Source organism: Equus quagga, chromosome 3 (genome assembly GCF_021613505.1).
Source record: "Equus quagga isolate Etosha38 chromosome 3, UCLA_HA_Equagga_1.0, whole genome shotgun sequence".
NCBI lineage: Eukaryota > Metazoa > Chordata > Mammalia > Perissodactyla > Equidae > Equus > Equus quagga.
This window is the reverse complement of record NC_060269.1, coordinates 69330998-69350757: the sequence shown is the minus strand read 5'-3', so window position 1 is coordinate 69350757 and position 19760 is coordinate 69330998. Positions and strand designations below refer to the sequence as shown.

The window sequence follows — 19760 nt, the reverse complement described above, 5'->3', positions numbered from 1 at the left end:
TATGGTCTTAATTATTATCATCAATTTTATTGCTGTTGCTGGGTGTGAGAGCTTGCAGTGAAACCGGACACAGGAGAAACTCCCCCGAGGCCCTAAGGCCTCCCTCTCCCTGCCTAACCAGCCCCTCACTCTGGGCCCAGCTCCTACCCTACATTGGAGGAACGCCCAAGAGCTAGGATCCCACCATCCATCTCTAGGCATAGACATTGTAATCGAGGTGAAAAGTATCCTTGTCTCCTTGGAGCAGAAGGATGTGACTGACTCAGTAGGGGACAAGCTCAGGAGGAGCAGAGGGTTGCCGAAGAGGGAATAGCCATCCGTTCTTTGGAGGTGAGGGTACCTGGGCTGACCGTGGGCATGTGAGCCACAGGTACTTTGTACCTGCTACAGAACGGCCTCCTCTCCACCAGCTGCCCTCCAGAGTCGCACACCTGACCTCAGCATCACAGGCCTCTCTTTCCCTCCAATTCACTGGGTTCTCGAGAAGCTCTCCTGTGCCCACTCTAAGCCCACCCAGCTAGGAAGGTCTCTTGGTGGAGACTCCTGGTGCCGATGACTGTGCTTGGGACATCTAAGGGACAAGATGTCAGAGGTCTGCTCCTGAAAACAGGGCTCAGCCTGGAGGGGTGTGCGGCTGGCAGCTGAGGGGTGCCCCCCTCCTAGGCTTTGGCAGATTGAGTGGACTCTGCCTCTCACGGCCTTTGGTCCTGAGCTGTTGACACAGTCACTCGGTTACCCTGGGTTGCTAAGCAGCTCTCTGGACACACAGATGACCCCCAGGGCAGGTGACCAGCAAGCATACAGACAGCTCCATTCCCCACGTGCAGAAAGCTGGCCATTCAGGGAGACAAGTGTCTCCGACCCCTGGGAGGAGCCCTGGTGGGGGGCAGGGGCTAAGGTCAGAGTGATATTTATCATTCTACTGGGCAAGAGAGTGCCAATGTGTCTTGGAGACAACTCACTTTCCCTGGCAACCTCTCCCTGGCACAGCATGAGGCCCTTTCCCCATTTGAAAAAGCAGGACAGACATTCCCAGGACAGTGTGGCTGCGAGACCCAAGGGGCACCTGCTAAGCCAAGAGCACATGAATGTGGTTTGAGGAGGTGGGAACTCAGACATGTCCCCTGTGAGATTCCCCATTGTGAGGAGTGGTCAGGGCAGGTTGGCTGGGCATCTGAGGCTACAGGTAAGACACAGGGTACAGGGGCTCTGGGTCTGAGGATGGGTAAGGACCCCTAATCCGCAGGCAGCAGTTCTCCCCAAAGAGCAACCTCCACTCCCACAAAGCACCCTTCTCTGAGCCACCTCTATATTTCTTATAGGCCTACAGACCAATAAAAATCATAGTTCTGTGCCAGGCACAATATTCTAAGGGCACTACACATATTAATATGTTATACATTTAATGCATGTAAATCTCACCTAACCAAGTCAGGGAGGTATCATGATTACCCACATTTACAGATGAGGAAACTGAGATACAAATAGGCTACATAACATGGTTGAGGCTACCCAGCTAGTAGGTGGCAGAATCAGGTTTCAACAAAGTAGGTTTTATTATCTACTTTACAGAAGCAGAAGCTGAGGCTCCAGAAATTAGTTGACTTGCTTGAAATCTCACACCTGGGGCAGAGGGTGGTGGCAATGACAGACATTTGCCGAGTGGGGCTGGGGGAGCAGAGGGACGCTGAGCTGTCTTTGGTCATGTTGGTTGGAGATGACCTGACAGAGGGAGAGACTCCAGTCTCTCAGTGGACCCCAAGACTGTGGTCTCCAGGAAGGAACTCTTGGACTGTGAGTCAGCTCCAGGTGGTGGAGACTAGTCACACTCGCCAGCACCTGAGTGTCATCACCATGAACTCCTGACCCCTGCACCTGCTGACCTTGGGGGTTCCCACTCGCTCCTTGGAGGGAAAAGAGCAGGGAAGGGAGTCTGAAAGCTGATGCAGGGTGCCTGCGAGCAAGAGGGACAGCACAGCCCTGGCTCTGTTCTTAATGAAACAGCTGTGGCTGACGTCGCCATCGGACATCTGAGCGCCAGCAGTGGGGTGGGAACTTTTTATTTGAAGCAAGTGAATCATAGCATTGCCCCCAAGTGCCCCTGGACATCCTGCCACCAGGAGGCCCTCACACAGTCTGGGCACAGGGAAGAGCTTCCCTGCCCCATGCCTTCTCCACCAGCCTTGCATGTCAGAGCTGTCTAGTCCCAGCATACAGCAGAGGGCAGCAGAAGCTTGGCTCCCAGGCGCCGCTCCCACAGGACCCTCACCCCCTCACCTCCCCCACCCCCCCACCTCATCCCCCCGGCACTGAAAGGCAGTGCTCCTGGGGTGTGCCTCTGTGGATTAGAGTGGTCCCAGGGCCCCCAAGACGCTCTCTGGCTCAGCTCCACTCCTGCCACCTGCCCAGATGGCTCGGGTATTTGCAGGGTCCCTGGCTGGGCCAGCTCTTGAACACACCCGAAGAAGCCAGCACAGTTCAGAGTCCACAGCCCACAGGCGGGGCTGAACCCAGGGGGTGGTCCAAGGCGAGGGCAGCTACAGGAAACAAAAGCAGAAAGGTTTTCATCTGAGTGGTCTCCTGTCCACAGGCAAGCCAGATTGAGGGTCAGAGAAGGAAACTCCAGTGGGAACAGAGCCAGCACTGGGGAGAAGTCAGGGGCTGCTGGGGCTGCTGTTATTGCTTCAGGCAGAAGGGCTTTGCCCCCAAGAGGTCAAGCTGGCGCAAAGAGGCTGGCACCACCACTCCCATCCATATCAGCTGCAGGGTGGGCACACCAGGGCTGAGCATAGGAGGATGGGGACTGTGTGCCCCCTCTAAGAAGAGAGATGAGGTCACGGAGGGGAGAGCCTTTAGGCAGTCCTGAATGTGCATGTGTGCACGCAGAAATGGGAGTGTCGACAGGGGTGTGGTGCATGTAATTGATGGCGTCCGTCAGCGTCCACGTGTGCATGCACAAGGAGCGTAGCATGGGTAAGTGCCCCAGCAGTCTGAAGGATGTGGCTGTGGGCTGCAACGTGGGGCATGAGCAGGTACACAGACACCTAGAGCACCAACAGGAAAGACCAGAGAGTCAGAAGGATAAGCTGGACAACAGGAGGGGGCGGTTCAGCCTCCCTCCCAGCACCCTGCCCCCAGGGCCAGAGCATGTGGAAGGCAATGGAGGGAGAGGGGCTTGCGGATGGAGTGTGGGGTCAACAGGTGTCCACATATGGGAGGGCACTGGGTACTGGGTTGCCTGGTGCATATATGAGTCTTCATTGTAGCTCCCCTGCGCTAGTCAGTGTCTGCCCACGCTCAACGGAGTATACGTATGTGAGGGCACGTATGCAGGTTAGCTACATGTGTCTTCACATGGGCACACATACTGCTCACACAGAGGCTCCCCCTTAGCCTCCAGTGGCTGTCCGAGGAACCCAGAGGCCTTGGCACCCCTCTAGGCACTGAGATCCACCACGATGTGTCGGTACACAAGCGTCTGCCCCTTGAAGCTGGGGGCCAGGAGCAGCTGGGCATCTCCAGCAGGCATGTAGCAGAAGGCCCGAGGGGCCTGCACAGCCAGCTCCTGGAACCGCACAAACTTCTGTCGCCCCTCATCCCACTGGTAGATCTGTGTGAAGGAGAAGTCGCTGCCCAGTGCCAGGTAACGGCGGCCACCCACAAGGAAGGGCTGCAGGGCCAGTGAGCCCCGGGAGGGCAGGGCCTGCACCTCGGAGAAGCGGGGGCCCTCCCAGCGCAGGATCTTGGAGTCGCCGATGTAGCGGCTGAGACACAGGTAGCTGTCGCGGCCAGCGCGGAAGTGTTTCACAGCCTGGGCATCAGGCACCTGGGTCACCTCACCCTGGGCCACAAACTGCTTCTGGGTGCGACTCCACTGGTAGATGACAGGTGCCTGGGAGCTGCTAGACACAATGAGCCTTGGCTTGCCCTCGCCGTCTACAAATTCCAGGTCAGTATCACGGTGCCAGGCGTGCAGGGCCTGGTGGGAGTAGAAGCCATTCTGGTGCCAGCGGTAGAGGCTGGTGGCACCAGCCTTGGAGCTGTCGGCCACAGCAAAGTACCAGTCGCCATCGATACGGAAGGCCTCCAGGTCATTGGGCTTGCGCACGCGCTGCGGGTCAATGTCCTGCAGCTTGGTGAAGCGTGTGGTGTTGGGGTCCCAGTGGTAAATGTAAGAGCCGCCAAACAGCTGAGCCACAACCACGTACAGCTGGCTGTCCACCACCATCGGCTTGCAGTGCACTGCAGAAGGAGCTGCCAGGGTGCGGGGAGGCAGTGTCAGGCAGCATCAGGGCGCCTGCATGCCCCCGCTCCACGCTACACCCTTGGAAAAGAGGGTCAGTCCCCTCCAACCCTGGGCCAAGACTAAGGCTCTGTGCTCCAGCATTCCCTCCCCCAGTTCATCCACCCGTCACTCAGTGCTTTCTAGTTGTTTCACAGCTAATAATATCAGTCTCAGCATCACCGTCCCTCCACCTTTGCCCCCAGGGTTCAAGTATAAGCTGAGACTGAGCACAAAATAGGTATTCCTAGATGTTCACCGATTGTTTAACCATAATGTCAATTATTGAATTTTTATTGTGTGCAGTCGCTGTGCTAAATTTGAACACAGTGCCTCAATGAATCACTCAAAAATGCACCCTATTATTTTGCCATTTCACACAGAAAGAAACTGAGGCTCGGAGTCTAAATGACTTGCCCAAAGCTACCCCACTGGCAAGTGGCCAGGCAGGGTAAGGAGGGAGAGTTAGAGCTCATCCACAGACGGGTGACAGAGCCTAGGTACACAAAATGACAGCTTGATGTCTGGATAGCCGTGTACGAAAACATCTTCTCCTGAGAAACCCCGCTTATGTATGAGAATGCTGTGCTCACAACCAGATCTGACCCTTCTCAGGCACCCAAAGCCTGTGGGGTCAGACTCCCCACCTGCCTGGTGTCCCCAGTCATCGCTTCTCCTCTCCTCCTTGCCAGCACTGCTTTGCCCACCCTCCTCCTCCCTGTGACTCGGCCTCTCCCGCAAGGGAAGCCTGTGCTGAGGCTCCGGCAGTCACCGCCAGAATCCGGTCCACAGTGTTGGTCTGTCCGCCCACACGCTGATGAGCCCACAGCCGCCGAGCTGCAGCGCACACCCTCCTGGCCCACACACCCACAAGCTCCCCAAACTCCACTGGCAAAACTGAGCTCCACATCCACCCCGCACCTGCTCCTGCTCCTCCTTCTGTGTTCTGGATTTCAGTCTGTGGCTCCATCCAGTCACCCCATCCAGAAAACCGGGAGCCATCCCCAACACCTCCCCATCCCTCACTCATCCACAGCTGAGCAGTCCCCAAGTCCTGTTAATGCTCCCCTCTGCTTCTAACACAGTTGGTGTAAGATTGGTGTTATTTCTTCCTTAAATGTTTGGTAGAATTCACCAGGGAAACCACCTGGATCTGGAGTCTTCTTTTGGGGGAAGGTGTTTTTATAATGACTTCAAGTTCTTTCATAGATAGAGGGCAATTTAAGCTTCCTGTTTCCTCTTGCGTCAGTTCAGTGCTCCCTTCTAAAGCATCTCTCCATCCCCACTGCGACTGCTCCGGGCCAGGCTCCAGTGGGTCCCCTGCTGGTCTGCCCACATGTCTTGCCCCTGCCTAGCCACCCTCCATGCTGCTCACAAAGGGAGTTTCCTAAGATGCAGATGGGATTGGATCACCCACTCTGCTCAAAACCTGTCAGTGACCTGCCCCTCATCTCCTCGGATCTCGTTGGCCACCCTCCACCTCAAACCTCGTGCTGCAGCCATGTGAGCTGCGTGTTGTTTACAGGGGGCATGTACTCACACACTAAGCTGTTGCATACCTTCTTGACTTTGCTCACACTGTTCCCTCTGCCAGAACACCCTTCCCACATTTTCTTCTCCTAGCTCAGTCTCCCTCAGCCTTCTAGACTCAGCTTAAACTCAGTGGATCCCAAACTGAACTTACTAACCACTCCTATCTCCTCCTCCTTAGTTCACTGGCACACCCAGTTACTTAAGCCGGGAGCCTTGGCATCACCTCTGACTCCTCCCTCTCAGCCATCCTTCAAGACTCAGTTTAGGCATCCCCTCCACCTGGAAGCCTTCCTTGATTGCCGTGGGTAGGCCTCTCCTTTGTGCTTCCAGAGCATTGTGTTCATATCTCCCTCCTAGCATCTACCAATTATATGGATATTACCAGTGTATATGTCAGCCTCTCCTCAAAGATGAGAAAGTTCTTATGGGCAGAGACCATATCTCATCTATCCCTCTACCTGTAGGAGCTCAAGGGAGAGGAACAATGGAGCCCACCCCACCCCAATCCCTCTAGTCGGGGCCAGCACAGCCAGGCAGGGTGCAGGTACCTGGGATTCTATCATAGTCTCGAAGCTGCCGTTCGACATAGTCCCACTTGAGGACAGTGCAAGCACTGACACCTGGCTGGGCCAGAGCCAAATAGAGGTCGCTGGAGTAGAGGAAGGGCTCAGCCGACACTGCTGGGAAGGGCAGGGTCTGGTACAGCACGAAATCTGCAGGGATGAGAGGTGGGGGGATGGGGGGAAAGGGAAGAACCTGTTGGGTGGTAGAGTTGCTTGACTGGCAAGGCCGGGTACATGTGCAGCTGCCCAGGGAGCCCAGCCCGACCCCCAGGGCAGGGCACCTCCTACCTGTGGTGATGCAGTCAAACTCCCGCAGAGGCAAATCCTGCACCTTGTGCTCTTGGAAGCGGGGTGGGCTGGCACAATAGATGGGGGCTACTGTGGTGTTGGTGTGCGCCAGCCACTCCACCAGCCACTTCACCTTGCAGTCACAGTTGAGCGAGTTGCCTCGCAGGTCCCTGGATCATGAGGGTGATGGAAGGGACACAGAGAAGGACAGGCTTTCAGCTGCTCTGCCCACCCAGCCCTCTAGGTTTTCAGAAGCAAATACAGCCAAGGCTGCTGCTGGTTGCCCACATGGCATCTTTCTGCCGATTAGAAAAATGTTCCCCTCGGCGGGGGGGGGGGGGGGGCGGGGGTGCAGCCCCGTGGAAACATGCTTGGCCAGCAGAGGGGGGCTGCGTTTCAGCCCCTACTTGCCTCCTAGGCCAGGTGCCTTTTGCAGTGTATAACCTGCACAATGATATGTTGCATCCCAGTTCCTCCAAACCTCCCACAATCCAGGGCTTTTGTTTTCTTGTATAAATATTGATCAATGATTGTGGCTATGCTATTGGACTTTAATGTAGGTTCAAATCAAACATACATTGAAAAAGCACATGTCTAAAATCATAGACACATATTGCCTTATGTGTATTTTAAGAGGGCCCACAGATGCCTTGAGGAACCCAAACTTGGAAGGCTACCAATCCATATATGACTCAGCTTAGCCTTCTGGGAGGCCCCCAAAACCCAATCCCTCCTGGCCTCTCAAGACCTTATGACCCTCCCACTCCTGGATCCCACACCACTCCCTCCAGAGACACGCCCCTCTGTGGCACTGTCAAAAGAGGTAGGACTCAGGCCTTACAAGTCACTCAGGATATCCAGGGGCCGAAAGATGTCTCTAGGCAGTGTCTGCAGGTTATTGTTGGCCAGTGAGCTGCAAGAGAAACCCCTGGGTCACCTGAAGATCATGACCGAGGCCAAAGACCATAGGGGACAAGGGGCTTGGTCCGGTGTGTGCATGTGCATGACGTACTCACAGGTGTGTCAAAGACTTGAGTCCTCTGAAAGTAAACTTGGATAGTGCCCAGATGTCATTGTTCTCAATGAAGCTGGAGAAAAATGAGAACACATCTCTGGCACCACTCAGGATCCCAGACCCCCGACCAGCTACTTCCCTACACCCCACCTAGATCCCAGCCCCTGGTCCTGAGACAGGCTCCCATTCCGAATCTGGCTGCGTTAAGCCTGTGGTGACAAGGCATTCAGGCAGGATGGTTTAGGCAGAAGGATGACGAAATGACCCTCTGCTCAGGCCCTGCAGTCAGAGGATTCACGGGCCCCCACCTCCTCCCATCTCCCCCCAGCCTTCCTCATTCGACCTCCCCTCTCAGCCCTCCCAGGAGCTCCCTCCTCCCTTCTATTTTGCCGTTTCCTCTTTCTTTCCCACACACAGGTACTGCAGGTGCGACAGTCCTGTGAACGCGTTGTCTCCAATCAGAGTAAACTTGTTGGAATTGAGTAACCTGGAGAGACAAAGGTGGAATTAGAGCTGCCAAGGGTGTGCCCGCAGTGCCAGCCCCAGCCTGCTGCCTCACCCCAGGCTTCCTCAGATTCAGCTGCCCTGCCTCCCGTCCTCCGGACCCTAGCAAAGAGCCCCAGAGTAGCCTGCAAGGCAAGACTCAGCAGGAGCCTGGTGCCGGTCCAGAAGCTCCCAGGGTCCCTGCTTGCTTCAGCGCCGGGTCTCTCCTGCTAAGCTGGGTCCTTCCCATTGCGTCTCTGGTCTCTGGCTCCCATCCTCACCCCAACTAATTCTAGTCTCTTTCCAATAGATGTCAAGTTTGAGGATAACCCCCGATGAGAAAGAGGTGGGGTAACTCACATGTGCTCCCTCCTGTGACTGGGGCTTCTAAAGTAAACAGCCCTTTTAGAATTTCAGACCCTCTCAACTTCCCTCCCTTTCAACCCCTGGCTCTTTCTTCAAATCCTGATCCTTGGGGTCACCTGTCTTTAAGATGACCCCTCTCCCCTGCAGTGTCTACTCTCTGGCACTAGCCCAAGTTATTGCACCCAATTCCTTTGGGTCTCTAGAGGAGGCAAATCCATTCCTGACTGGGTCCCAAAAACCCCCTTCTTGGCTTTTGCATCCCTTACCCTCATCCCCAACTGCAGCTTCCTGCACCCCCTCAACTCCAGGCTGCTCCACCTTTTGTGGCTATCCCATCAGAGCAAAAGCAAGGGACATGTGCATCTTAATTTCCAAAGGCTACCTACATCCGCTCTCTTCTCCCCAGTACACAAGATGTCCCCTTCCACTCTGCCCCCGCCCGCCCTTCCCCACAAGGCCCTGTCATACAGGAACTGCAGCAGTGGCAGGTGGGAAAATGCTCCATCCTGGATCTCCGAGAAGGCAGCATTCACCAGCGTCCTGCAGGGGACACCTGAGTCAGTACTGTGTAGAGTATGCAGGGACCGGGCTGAGGTAGCGCAAGGTGGACAGGGCAATGGCTTCTGGATGCGCTCACCCTGGAAATGCCTTATTTCACCAGGCTTGCCGCCCCCCCCCCCCCCACCTGGGGCTTTCTCTTCTCACAAACTCACTACCTTCCTTCATCATTATCCCCTATTGCCTCCCTGAGCACCAATAGCCCCAGACTTGGCTTCCCCTTCAGCCAAAAGAAGGTTCCATTACCCATGCCTTCACGATCTTCCAAATGCCCCATAGTGTGTTGGATGCTGTTGAGGGATGGAACACTGGGGTGGGGGTGGGGGATTAGCATCCTGCTCTCAAGGACCACACAGCCTATCTAGTCCCTGAGGCCGCTTGCTGCAAGTGACAGGCTGGCTGACCCAGTACAGAGTGACTAGTGAGTGCAGTGGCAGGCATCTGCCGGGTGCCAGGGCATGATGTGGGTATGTCTTACTTCCACCCATTCCCCTGCTGCCACACTCTCTCCTCCCACAAGTTTTTCTGCCCTTGGTGTGACATCACAGGCAGGGGTCCACATGCTTGTGTAAACAACCCCTTTCCCCCCAAGTCCAGAGCCTTGCACACAGTAGGTCTGGTTGACGCTGATGGTGGTGATGATTCATTCTTGGCTATAGACTCCTGCTTTCCCCAGCCACGGCTGCTGAATCTGCATGACTGCAGAACTACCTGCCCGGCTGACGCCTTGAATCTCCAATCCTGAGGACCTCTTGGAGTCCTCCTTGTCCCCAGACTCTATAGAGGGAGAGCAGGGGTTCTCCCCATCCACTCCTGGAGCAGTTCTTGCCCCCCTCCCCCACTGAACCCTCCAGGGCTCTGCACTTACAGAGAGATGACCTCGGAGGGCAGGTTCCTGGGCACTGCCTTAGAGTCCACGCAGAAGGCCGTGTCCCTGGTGCAGGAGCAGCTGGGCGGGCAGGGGGGCATCTTAGGGGGCCTCTTGGCACCGACGTGCAGCATTAGGCAGAAGCCGAGCGTGGACAGCGCCAGCAGCCGGAGCCCAGAGGCCTGCCTGGCCCGCAGCCCCGCCATGCTGCCTGAGGCTCTCCCGGGGCCACTGGCCGCGGCCCCGCCCCGCTGCTCCGCCACCCCGCGCGGGCGCGGGCACCTCCCGGCCACCAGCAGCAGCTGCCACAGCCAGGGGCCCGGCTGCCCGCAGCGGAGAGCGGATTCCACCAGCCCTCGGGCGCCTGCCGCTTGCGGGCCCCTCCCCTGCTCGCTCCCGAGCCGGCTGGAGAGATGCGCGGAGCCGGGAGCCGAGCCGAGTGCTGCCCGGCAGCGGTGGACGCGGACTGCGGCGGCGGCGGGGGCGCGCGCGGGGCGGAGCGGGGAGTCCCGGGCCGGAGTAGCCAAAGAAGGAGTGGTTGCGGCCCTGGCTGCTGCGCGCCGCACCAGCGGTCCTTGGGGCCATCTGCTCAGAGAGTATATGCATGAGCGGATGTGTGTGAGTTACACATGTGCATCCCATCATGGCATGCCTGGGTGGACGTGTGCACACCTGTGTCTGCTCCTGCACATGCACATATTCTCTTGCGGAGGCATTTTGCATTATGGATCCATGTGCCTGCTGTGTACCTGTGCATATGTCTTGGTCTTCAGGGGACACATCCTCTAACCAGAGTTCATGGCATTTCCTAAGTGACACGTGTGTATCTGCGTTCACATGTGTCCACGGGCTAGTGAACAGAATGTGCCTTTGTGTCTGTGTGAGCTGAAAAGGGAAATGTCACTGGAGTTGGAGTGGGAACGTGTGGGATTTTGGAACATTTCTCATTACACAGCCACAGCCTATGGGAGCTGAAAGAACCTTGGACATTTTCCAGTCCAGTCCTTTGTTTAACAAATGAGGAAACTGAGGCCCAAATCAAGAGGAAAACAGCCAAGCTAGCTATCACACCCACTGAGTGTGTGTACTCCACCTACTTAATCCTCTCAGCCTCCTGAGGTAGCTGACATTCATCCTCTTTAGTGATAAGAAGAGTGGGGCCCACAGCCCCGAAAAAAGAAAGTGACAAGGCAGAGATTTAACCAGTGCGCCCAACTCTGAAGTCACAGCCGTTCTTCTAACCAGGGGTCTTCAGTGTGGCCAAGGGAGCCCCAGGGTCCTTGAGAACTTCCAGGGTATCTTCGAGGTCAAAACACTTTTCCTAATACCGTTAAGACATTATTTGCCCTTTTGACTTTCATGCTCTCACAAAAGTATCCTGGAATTTTCCAGAGGCTACATCATGTATCCTCTATTAAGCCAGAAATTAAAGAAATTTGCAAAAATGTAAAACAATGATGCTCTTCTAATTTTTTTTGCTTTGTAAGATAGTTATTTTCATTTAAAAATTTGTTTATGTTTTAACATATAATGAGTTTATTATTGTTATTTTAATTTAATTCATATTTAATAAACATTTTTAAATTTCTTGCTAAATATCAATAGATATAACCCACATAAACAAAGCTCTTTGGGGTCTTCAATACTATTTAAGAGTGTTAAGGGATCTTGAAACCAAAAAGTTTGAGAACGCCTGTTCTACACCATGTTACATCCCAGGGGTGTGTGGGGGCAGGGGGCGGGGGGTGACTGTCCCAAGAGCTCATGGGTACTGAACAAGGGAAGCCTGGAAGTCAGGCCGTCTAGTCTGGTGCTCTTTCCACAGCAGTCCAGGAAACCAAGATCACTGGGCTTCAGAGGCTTCCCCAGCTGTCCCCAGCCTTTGCCAGCAGGGGATTCTCTGGTCTGAGCTTAAGTCCATGTTCTCCCAGCCAGGGATGCCCCTGCCCTTTGATGCCCACTTGCCACTCCCCGGCCAGCTGCCCGTGCTGCCCTCCCCATGCCAACGTGTGGGAAGACAAGCAACGGGAGTGGGGAGGGTGGCTGGGGAAGCTGGGCCACGGTCCCCACCCGTCCCTGGCACGGCTCTGCCCAGCACACAAAGGGCAGAGTGAATCCTGTCCCCTCCCGGCAGCTGAGGGTCTGGAGGGAAGAAAAGGGAGGCACAAAGGGAAGGGTGGCTGCATGGGCTCTCTGCCACCCCCAGTTCATGGAGAGGATTAACCCAGAGACAGACAAAGGAGGAGTGTCGGTCCTATGCTTAGCTAGTGAGAGGAGGTGCCCTGGGGGATGAAGCAGATGATGACAATCATGACAACTGGACTTTCACATCATGATGTCATTGGATCCTCACAAAAGCTGGGAGAGGGGGACAGGACAGGCAGTTCCAGTCCCATTTCACAGATGAACACCCTAAAGCCTAGAAAGGCAGAATGACTCAATCAGGGCCCCAGAGCTGGCCTGTGAAGCACCGAGACCTCCACATACTGAAGGAATGAACTATTGGCTGCTGGCCAGGAGCCCCCTCATGTTTGGTGACAGTCTCATCACTGAATATAATTACACGTTGGCTGTATGCATGCTCTTTGCCCTGCGGCAGGCACAAAGAAGCCTCGGGAAAGCTTAATCCCAGGGTCGGTCCCAGGGCTGGCAGCCTGGTTAGGAAGCTAGGGCAACAAAAAGCTCCCATGTCACTCATGAGAACAGGAGTGTGTGCTAAGTGGCAGGTGAAAGTGTGGCAGGGAGGCTGGGAGATTTTGGGGGAGGGAGGGGCTCTGCGAGTTGGGGCGGTGAGGTCAGAGAGTGCCACTGATTCTTGCTTGGCCCTTTAGGATGGGTGGTATTCAGAGAGGTGGAGAGGCACCAAGGGTGGGCTTTCCAGGAGGGGGAAACGGCCTAGGTAAAGGCCAAGAAGTGAGAATGCAGAGGGCTGGTGTGGGGGCGAGGTTGCTGCTCTTCATGCCCAGCAGAGGTCCCTCCCTCCTTCCTTCTCTAGGCTTCCCAAGACCTCTACCAGATTGATGACAGCATCTAAACTTCCCTCAGGAAACTTTAAGGCACCCTTCCTTCCTCAACTTGCAAACAGGCAAAATGAGGGAAGAAAAGAAAAAAGAAAGGAAGGAAGGAAGCAAGGGAGGGTGGGAGGAAGGAAGGAAGGAAAGAAGGGCTGTAAAGCTTATGAGAACTACAGCCTAAGGGCATCCTGCAGGGGAAACTGAGGACTGGAGAGAGAGAGACCCCTTTCCCAGCACCCAGTGATGATGGCAAACCCTACATACAGCACCTGCTCAGAACAAGCCCCACAGCTGGGCTCTGCGGCCCCCAAGATGCCCGCAGGGACCCCAAGATGCTAGCAGTTCTCCTTGGCTCTCTGGCTGGCCTGCTGCCCACCTGGCTCAGGCCCAGTACATGTGAGTCAGCCGATCAATCCTAATGTTGCAGGACAACGAGGGGCAGGAGTGGAGGCCCTGGAGGCAGATATGGGTGGGCACTGCAGGTGGGCTGTCTCCCACATCTAACACCTGCACACAGCTGGGGCTGCACACAGCTGAGAGGAGGATGTTTTCCCCTGCTCCTCCCTGGACCCCGTCTCCCTCTCTCACTCCTCCTAGGACACTTGCTGCTAGAGGCTTAGGCAAATATTTGCAGGGGCAGTCGAGGGGTGAGGAGGGTGGTGGGAGCAAACACTTCCTTCCCTCTTTCCTCCCCCGAGCTTCTCAGAGGCTCTCAGCTCAGATGCCATGCTGTTGTGCAACCTGGAGGCTGAAGCCCCTCCAGCTGAAGAGGGGGATGCTTGTGGGGCCAGGGGAACCTGCCAGGGCTGGAGAGTTCGGGGTCAGCTCAGGACTGAAGGACAGGACCGAGGTGTGGGGGAGCCCCCAGGTAAGGGACATGAATTGGGGTGAAGTGTTATAGTTAAAATTAAGGAAGATAAGGATGTAAGGCCAAGAGAGGAGAAAGGTTCAGGGCTATGACTTACACACTCACGAAAGTTTAGAGGTGAAGGCACTGTCAGGACCAGCTGGCCCAGCAAGTAGATGGAAGCCCAAGAGAAAGGATGTAGCCGTTAGTAGACTTGGTTTAGAAAAACAAAGCGATGGAAAGGGCTTTGGGGAAAGAGGTAGGAAAGAGAGAGACGGGGGAAGAAGAAGGTCCAGAAAGTGGATCACATTCAGGTGAGTAGCATTCTCAGGGCAAACTCATGATCAGAGGATGTAAAAAGTAGTGCAGAGGGGTAGGGTGATAGGCAGCCCCAAGCACAGCTGACGAGGAGATTGGGACACCATCAGCCAGCACATCAGCCCTGTGTGAGGCCATCTGGGTGTAGGAAAGAAGTGTCAGGCACGGGATCTGCTATGAAAAGCCTTCAGCTTGATCTCTGAATATGGTTCGCTATTCATTTGACACAGAAAACCCCCCAAAACCATGCAAGTCAAGAGGTTCAGATCTTTGTGTTTATTTTAAGAACACTTTTAAAATGGCCCAGGCCATCAAGGGTATGCATATCCAAAAGCCACCAAGTATCTGAAGGATGTCACTTTACAGAAGTGATGTGTGCCATGTCGTCGTTACAATGGTGGAGCTGGTAGGTGAGCCCAGGCCAAACAGTGGGGCTGGACCCAGGGTCAGTGCCCCAAAAAGTGCTGAATTTTTGCTGCACATGCTTAAAAACACAGAAAGTAATGCTGACCTTACGGGATTAGATGTCGATTCTCTGGTCATCGAGCACATGCAGGTGGACAAGGTGCCCAGGATGCGGTACAGACCTTACAGAGCTGCAGGTCAGACCACCTGTGCATGAGCTCCCTGCCACAGTGAGATGAAGCCACTGAACAGAGCAGATCGCTCCTCAACCGGAAGGGGAGGCAACGAAGAAGAAAAAGAAATCCCAGAAGGAACAGAGAAAACAAAAACATATGGCCTGGGGACTAACTTCAGTATAAAACAAATGCAAATAAAAGTAAAAGCGGGTGGGGGGGGGGGGGCCTTTAGGTTACGAACGAGCCTATAGCAAAGAAGGAAAAACCGCACATTAGTAAGAGTTTATAACCACAGGGGACAGAGTTTTCAGAATTAGGAAAAGAATGACTAGGGGCAGGTCTGAGGTGAGGTCCAGATTGGGGGGGCTGCGAGGCAGGTGGAGCACTTGCAGTGAAAATCTGATGCTCTGAGAATTAATGAACCATGTGCCACCCCCCACCTTGGCTGACGCCAAGGCACCCCCGCCTTCAGCAGGGCCTCTCTGGATGCACGGACTGTGCCTCCTCACTCCCCTTCCTGGAGCTCAGCCCTATGCTTGGGGGCAATTCTGTTGGGAAATGTGGCGGATGCCCCACTGGGTCAGAGGCTTGGCTGCCTGAGAGGCTCAGCCTGGCAGAAGGACAGGGAAAGCCACAGGACGGCAGGCACGGGTGCCAGCAAGAAAGGCAGGCACGCCAAGAAGACACCAAGGCGAGAGGTGCAGATTGCCCAAGGGCAAGGGTGCTCAGCTCACCCAGCTTTCCTCTCCATGGGGCCAAGAGGACTCATGTGCCAGGGCCAAGGGCCCTTAGGCCTTCTTGAAGCTCACTTATCAGGGCTTGGGCTCTGGAGGGCCAGGAACAAACAGGCTTCAAAGCCGAGGGCTTGGCTGGCAGACGGAGGGGGGTGGTCCCTCACTTCTATCCCCTCTCCCTACTGACATATATAAGACCCTAGTCACACTCGGAGATGAGGAGGGGAAGGTGCCAACAGCAAAATGGATGTGGGCAGCAAAGAGGTCTTGATGGAGAGCCCACCGGTGAGTGCGACTGTGTGTGAACATGCATGTGTGTGTTTGTGTGCGTGTGTGTGTGCCCTGCCTCCTCCAACCTCTCTGGCCTGTTTCTTCATCCAAATTCATTCACTTAGCTAACCTAGGACTGTGCTAAGTTAGGGCAGGGACACCAACCACCAAGACAGAGTCCCTTGGGGAGACAGACGTGGCAGTGTCCAACAATTCCAATATGAGGGGCTGAGAGCCACCACAGAGGTCAGTGAAGCAGGCTGTAGGGAACACTGAGTAAGGAGCTGCGACTTGGGAGGTCACGGAAGCTTCACAGGGAAAATGACATTTGACCTAGCTCCAGAATAAGTAGAAGCTCACCAAGTGGAGAAGGAGGAAGGCATGGCAGGAAGAAAGGGTAGTATGTTAAAGGCATAGAAGTGTGAGACAGCATGGATTTGGGGGGGAACAGAGAGGTACTGGGCATAGCTGGGAGGCCAGGGGTCTAGAGGAAACAGCAGGAGATGAGACTGGTGAAACAGGCTTTCTTGGGTCTCTCCAGGCTAGACTTCACTTCTAAGCATTTAAGGGTTTGTTGAAATTCAGGCCACCTCATCCAGGAATCCTTCTCTGATCTCTTCAACCTTCCTCTACATTGGTTGTCCAGCCCTGGAAGGGTGACCAGCTTGTGCGGGGAGAAGAGGGTGCATCCTTATGACTTCACGACCTTACACCTGTCTCCCTGTCTGCCTCATCATGTCAGGACTACTCAGCAGCCCCTCGGGGCCGGTTTGGCATCCCCTGCTGCCCTGTGCCCCTCAAACGCCTTCTCATCGTGGTCGTGGTGGTGGTCCTTGTCGTCGTGGTGATTGTAGGGGCCCTGCTCATGGGTCTTCACATGAGCCAGAAACATACTGAGATGGTAAGCAGGCCTGGGATTGGGTAGGCAATGGATACAGGGCCAGACAGAAGGGCTAGGTGGGCTGGGCAGATAGCAAACTGCCCAAGGGGAACAAGGGGAGGAGGCAAGGGGCACCTTATGGAAGGACAGAGGCAGGAACAGTGTGGCAAACTGGCTTGGGCTTCTCTACCGGGCCCCGTGGTATGACAGCCTGTTCCCTCCAGCACCTGGGTCCACCAAGCCTCGCTGAGCTTTCAGGGAAGAAGGAGTTGCATCTGAGTAAAGAAGACAGAGGGTGGGCATGAGTACCAAAGGGATGAGTAGGGACAGAGGAATGCCAGGCAGTGCTGTGCTCTCCCCAGGTCCTGGAGATGAGCATTGGGGGGCCGGAAGCCCCACAGCGCCTGGCCCTGAGAGGGCGTGCGGACACCACTGCCACCTTCTCCATTGGCTCCACTGGCATCGTCGTGTATGACTACCAGCGGGTGGGTATGCTTGGACCTCTTGACCCTGGGGCTGGGGGACCAATAATAAGACTTTTCCAGGCCCACCCAGCTGTGCCACATCCATCTCTCCCTGTCCCCCTGGGGGTGCCTGATCACCAGATTCCCATATGACCCCCTCCAGTACCCAACCTAGAGGGAGATGACCAAGGACCTTCAGCAGTATCTCCCAAAGGACAGAAAGAGACAGAGACAGTGAGAGACAGAAGGACTAGGGTTAGGGAGTGAGCAAGGCAGGGCCTTCCTGAATGAACTCGGGTTCTCGTGCTCAGCTCCTGATTGCCTACAAACCAGCCCCGGGAACCTACTGCTACATCATGAAGATGGCTCCGGAGAGCATCCCCACTCTTGAGGCTCTCACTAGAAAATTCCAGAACTTCCAGGTGGGTGTGTGGGTGAGAAGGAATGAGCTGTCTCCCTCCCAGAGCTGCTAGGAGGAGCATTTGAGGTGATGGCTATTTGTCACCCCTATAAAGTGCTGCTCCTTGTGGGTTGCCAGGTAAGAGCCCCTCAGGAGACTCACCTGCACCACACCTTCCCTACCCATTCCTCAGCTCCGCCCCACTGCCAAGCTCCTGGCTTCTGCTGAGCCCACACAGCACCTCGGAGCTTCTGACTCCAGCACAGTCCCCTCTTTACTGGTGAGGAAACTGAGGCTCAGAGTGATTGCCTGGCACACCTGAGGACCCATGATAAGGGCCGCAGGTGAGACAGAAACTCAGTTCCCAGGCTCTAAATCAGGGGCTCTTTCCAGGCCAAGTCTGCAGTGGCTACCTCTAATCTGGGCCAGGAGGAGGGCAGTGATGGTGGCTCGGCATCCTCTGGGGACCTGGACTTCCTGGGCACCACCGTGAGCACCCTGTGTGGCGAGGTGCCCCTTTACTATATCTAAGATCCCTCAGGTGAGTAGGTGTGACGGCCAGGGTAGTGGAGCAGCAGTGGCCCAGGAGGGCATGGGCCACCTTGCCACGTCAGCTGACAGGGACTGGGGCAGCCACTGAGGCCGGGTGAACCAGGGAGCTCAGGGGAGGGGAGGGTCACGGACACCTCCCCAGCTCTCTCCCTCACGTCATTAACAGTGGTCCTTTGTTTCGCAGGGCCTGAGGAAGCCCCAAGCGGACAGGAAAGATCCGAGAGCCAAGGGTCTTTTGCAGACAGGCAGGAAGCTGCTCCTGCCCGCACCACGGGGACTGCCCTGGAGAAGTGGGAGCTGTGCGGAGAGGATGGGCCAAGGCAGAGGAAGGGCGGCTCCTCGGACAGGGGGCTCCTACCGCAGAAGAATAAAGAGCCTGACTGAAAAGCAAAGGGTGTACCTGTGTCCTCTCCCACCCTCAGTCCGCCGGCGCGGGGAAGGGGAGGGCCTTGCGGGCGCAAAGGGGGCTGTCCCCTCCTCCTTCTGTCCCGGGGCGACGGGGGAGAGGGGGCAGTGGCAGGGCCCCGGGAGCAATCCACGGGCTTTAGGCGCCCCCCAGCGGTGTCTCCCGAGGGAGGGAGAGAGACAGAGACAGTGAGAGACAGAAGGACAGAACTAGAGGGACAGGGTGCCGGCTCGGGGCGAGCGCGGGTCCGAGAGGCCGAGAGACCGAGAGCCGCGGGCCGAGAAGCTCGGCCAGAGCCGAGGGGCAGAGCGAGGCAGAGGCGGCGCGCGGCTGACAGCGTGTCCCGCGCCCGGGGCCGGGGGGCAGCCGCTAGAGGGCCCCTCGCCCCGGCCCGCCCGCGGGCCCTCCCGGGCTGCCTCCCCGCCTCCCCGCCTCCGGCTGGCGCGCGGCCCGGCCCCGCCGAGCACCGTCGCGGGCCCGAGGGGCCGAGCTCGGGCGAAAACCCGCCCTCCAGCGAGCTCATTTCCCTCCCGGGGGGAGCGAAGGCGACAGGGAAGACGCAGGCGAGGCCGCGGCCGGCGGCGAGGGAGCGCGCGGCGCAGCCGGCGGGCGGGGCGGGAGACAGGAAGGAGGGCGGCGCGGGGAGGGCCGGGGAGCGGGGACGCGGGGGACGGGGGGGGGAGCGGCGGCGCGGAGGGGAGCGCCTCCCCTCGCCTGCAGGGCTCCGCTGCCTCGCCCGCGCCCGCGCCCGCCGCCCGCCAGCATGCCCGGCGTGGCCCGCCTGCCGCTGCCGCTGCCGCTGCTGCTCTGGCTGCTGCTGCTCGCGCGCCCGGGCCGGCCGCTGGACTTGGCCGACTACACCTACGAGCTGGGGGAGGAGGACGACTCGGAGCCCCTCAACTACAAAGACCCCTGCAAGGCGGGTAGGCGCCCCCACCCCGCCGGCGGCCGGGGCGCGAGGGCCGGCGCGGGCAGGCCCGGCGGGCAGGCGGGCAGGCGGGCAGGCAGGGCGGCGGCGCGCCGGGTTTGGGGTTGGGGGAGGACAGTCCAGTGTGGGAAGCCGGGAGCTGCCTGGTTGGCAATGCAGTGGGGAACAAAAGAAAGGGGGAGAGAGGGAGGGGAAGTTTGGGGGACTTTTAGGACTGAAGTTTTGCCGCTGTGTGTGGAGCTGCTGCCGCTGCCTCTCCTCTTGCCGGAGGGTTCCTGGGGAAAGCTCCCGTCAGTCCGACAGAGACCTGCGGCCACGGAGGCTATTCCTCCTGCAGGAAACTTTTCTGGCCGAACTCGTGTGTGTGTGTGTGTGTGTGTGTGTGTGTGTGTGTGTGTGTGTGTGTGTGT

The 19760-nt window shown here is 56.7% G+C and overlaps 3 protein-coding genes and 1 pseudogene across 4 annotated transcripts in view; 3 read left to right on the top strand and 1 right to left on the bottom strand.

The window, feature by feature from the left end:
* Positions 1-2317: 2317 nt before the first annotated feature.
* On the bottom strand, positions 2318-10381 carry LGI3 (leucine rich repeat LGI family member 3). The gene is made up of 8 exons (XM_046655610.1): positions 9957-10381; positions 8999-9070; positions 8097-8168; positions 7683-7754; positions 7508-7579; positions 6667-6836; positions 6364-6528; positions 2318-4254 (listed from the first exon to the last, which is right to left on the bottom strand). Exons 1-8 carry the CDS (start codon positions 10160-10162, stop codon positions 3437-3439), a joined length of 1647 nt encoding a protein of 548 aa, XP_046511566.1. The 5' UTR covers positions 10163-10381; the 3' UTR covers positions 2318-3436.
* Positions 10382-14340: 3959 nt separating this feature from the next.
* On the top strand, positions 14341-14899 carry LOC124236764 (60S ribosomal protein L17-like; annotated as a pseudogene).
* A 714-nt stretch (positions 14900-15613) lies between these two features.
* On the top strand, positions 15614-18408 carry SFTPC (surfactant protein C). Of its 2 annotated transcripts, XM_046657346.1 has the most exons (7): positions 15614-15735; positions 16463-16621; positions 16963-17085; positions 17376-17486; positions 17658-17744; positions 17858-18005; positions 18201-18408. In XM_046657346.1, exons 1-6 carry the CDS (start codon positions 15694-15696, stop codon positions 17993-17995), a joined length of 660 nt encoding a protein of 219 aa, XP_046513302.1. In that variant the 5' UTR covers positions 15614-15693; the 3' UTR covers positions 17996-18005; positions 18201-18408. The 2 variants fall into 2 exon arrangements, with proteins under 2 accessions (XP_046513302.1, XP_046513303.1); XM_046657347.1 differs by lacking the exon at positions 17658-17744.
* A 242-nt stretch (positions 18409-18650) lies between these two features.
* BMP1 (bone morphogenetic protein 1) overlaps positions 18651-19760 on the top strand; it is a 40287-nt gene continuing 39177 nt past the window's right edge. The window contains exon 1 of the mRNA XM_046656345.1: positions 18651-19345. Within this exon, the coding sequence (XP_046512301.1) occupies positions 19186-19345 (160 nt within the window). The 5' untranslated portion in view covers positions 18651-19185. The remainder of the gene's footprint in view (positions 19346-19760) is intronic.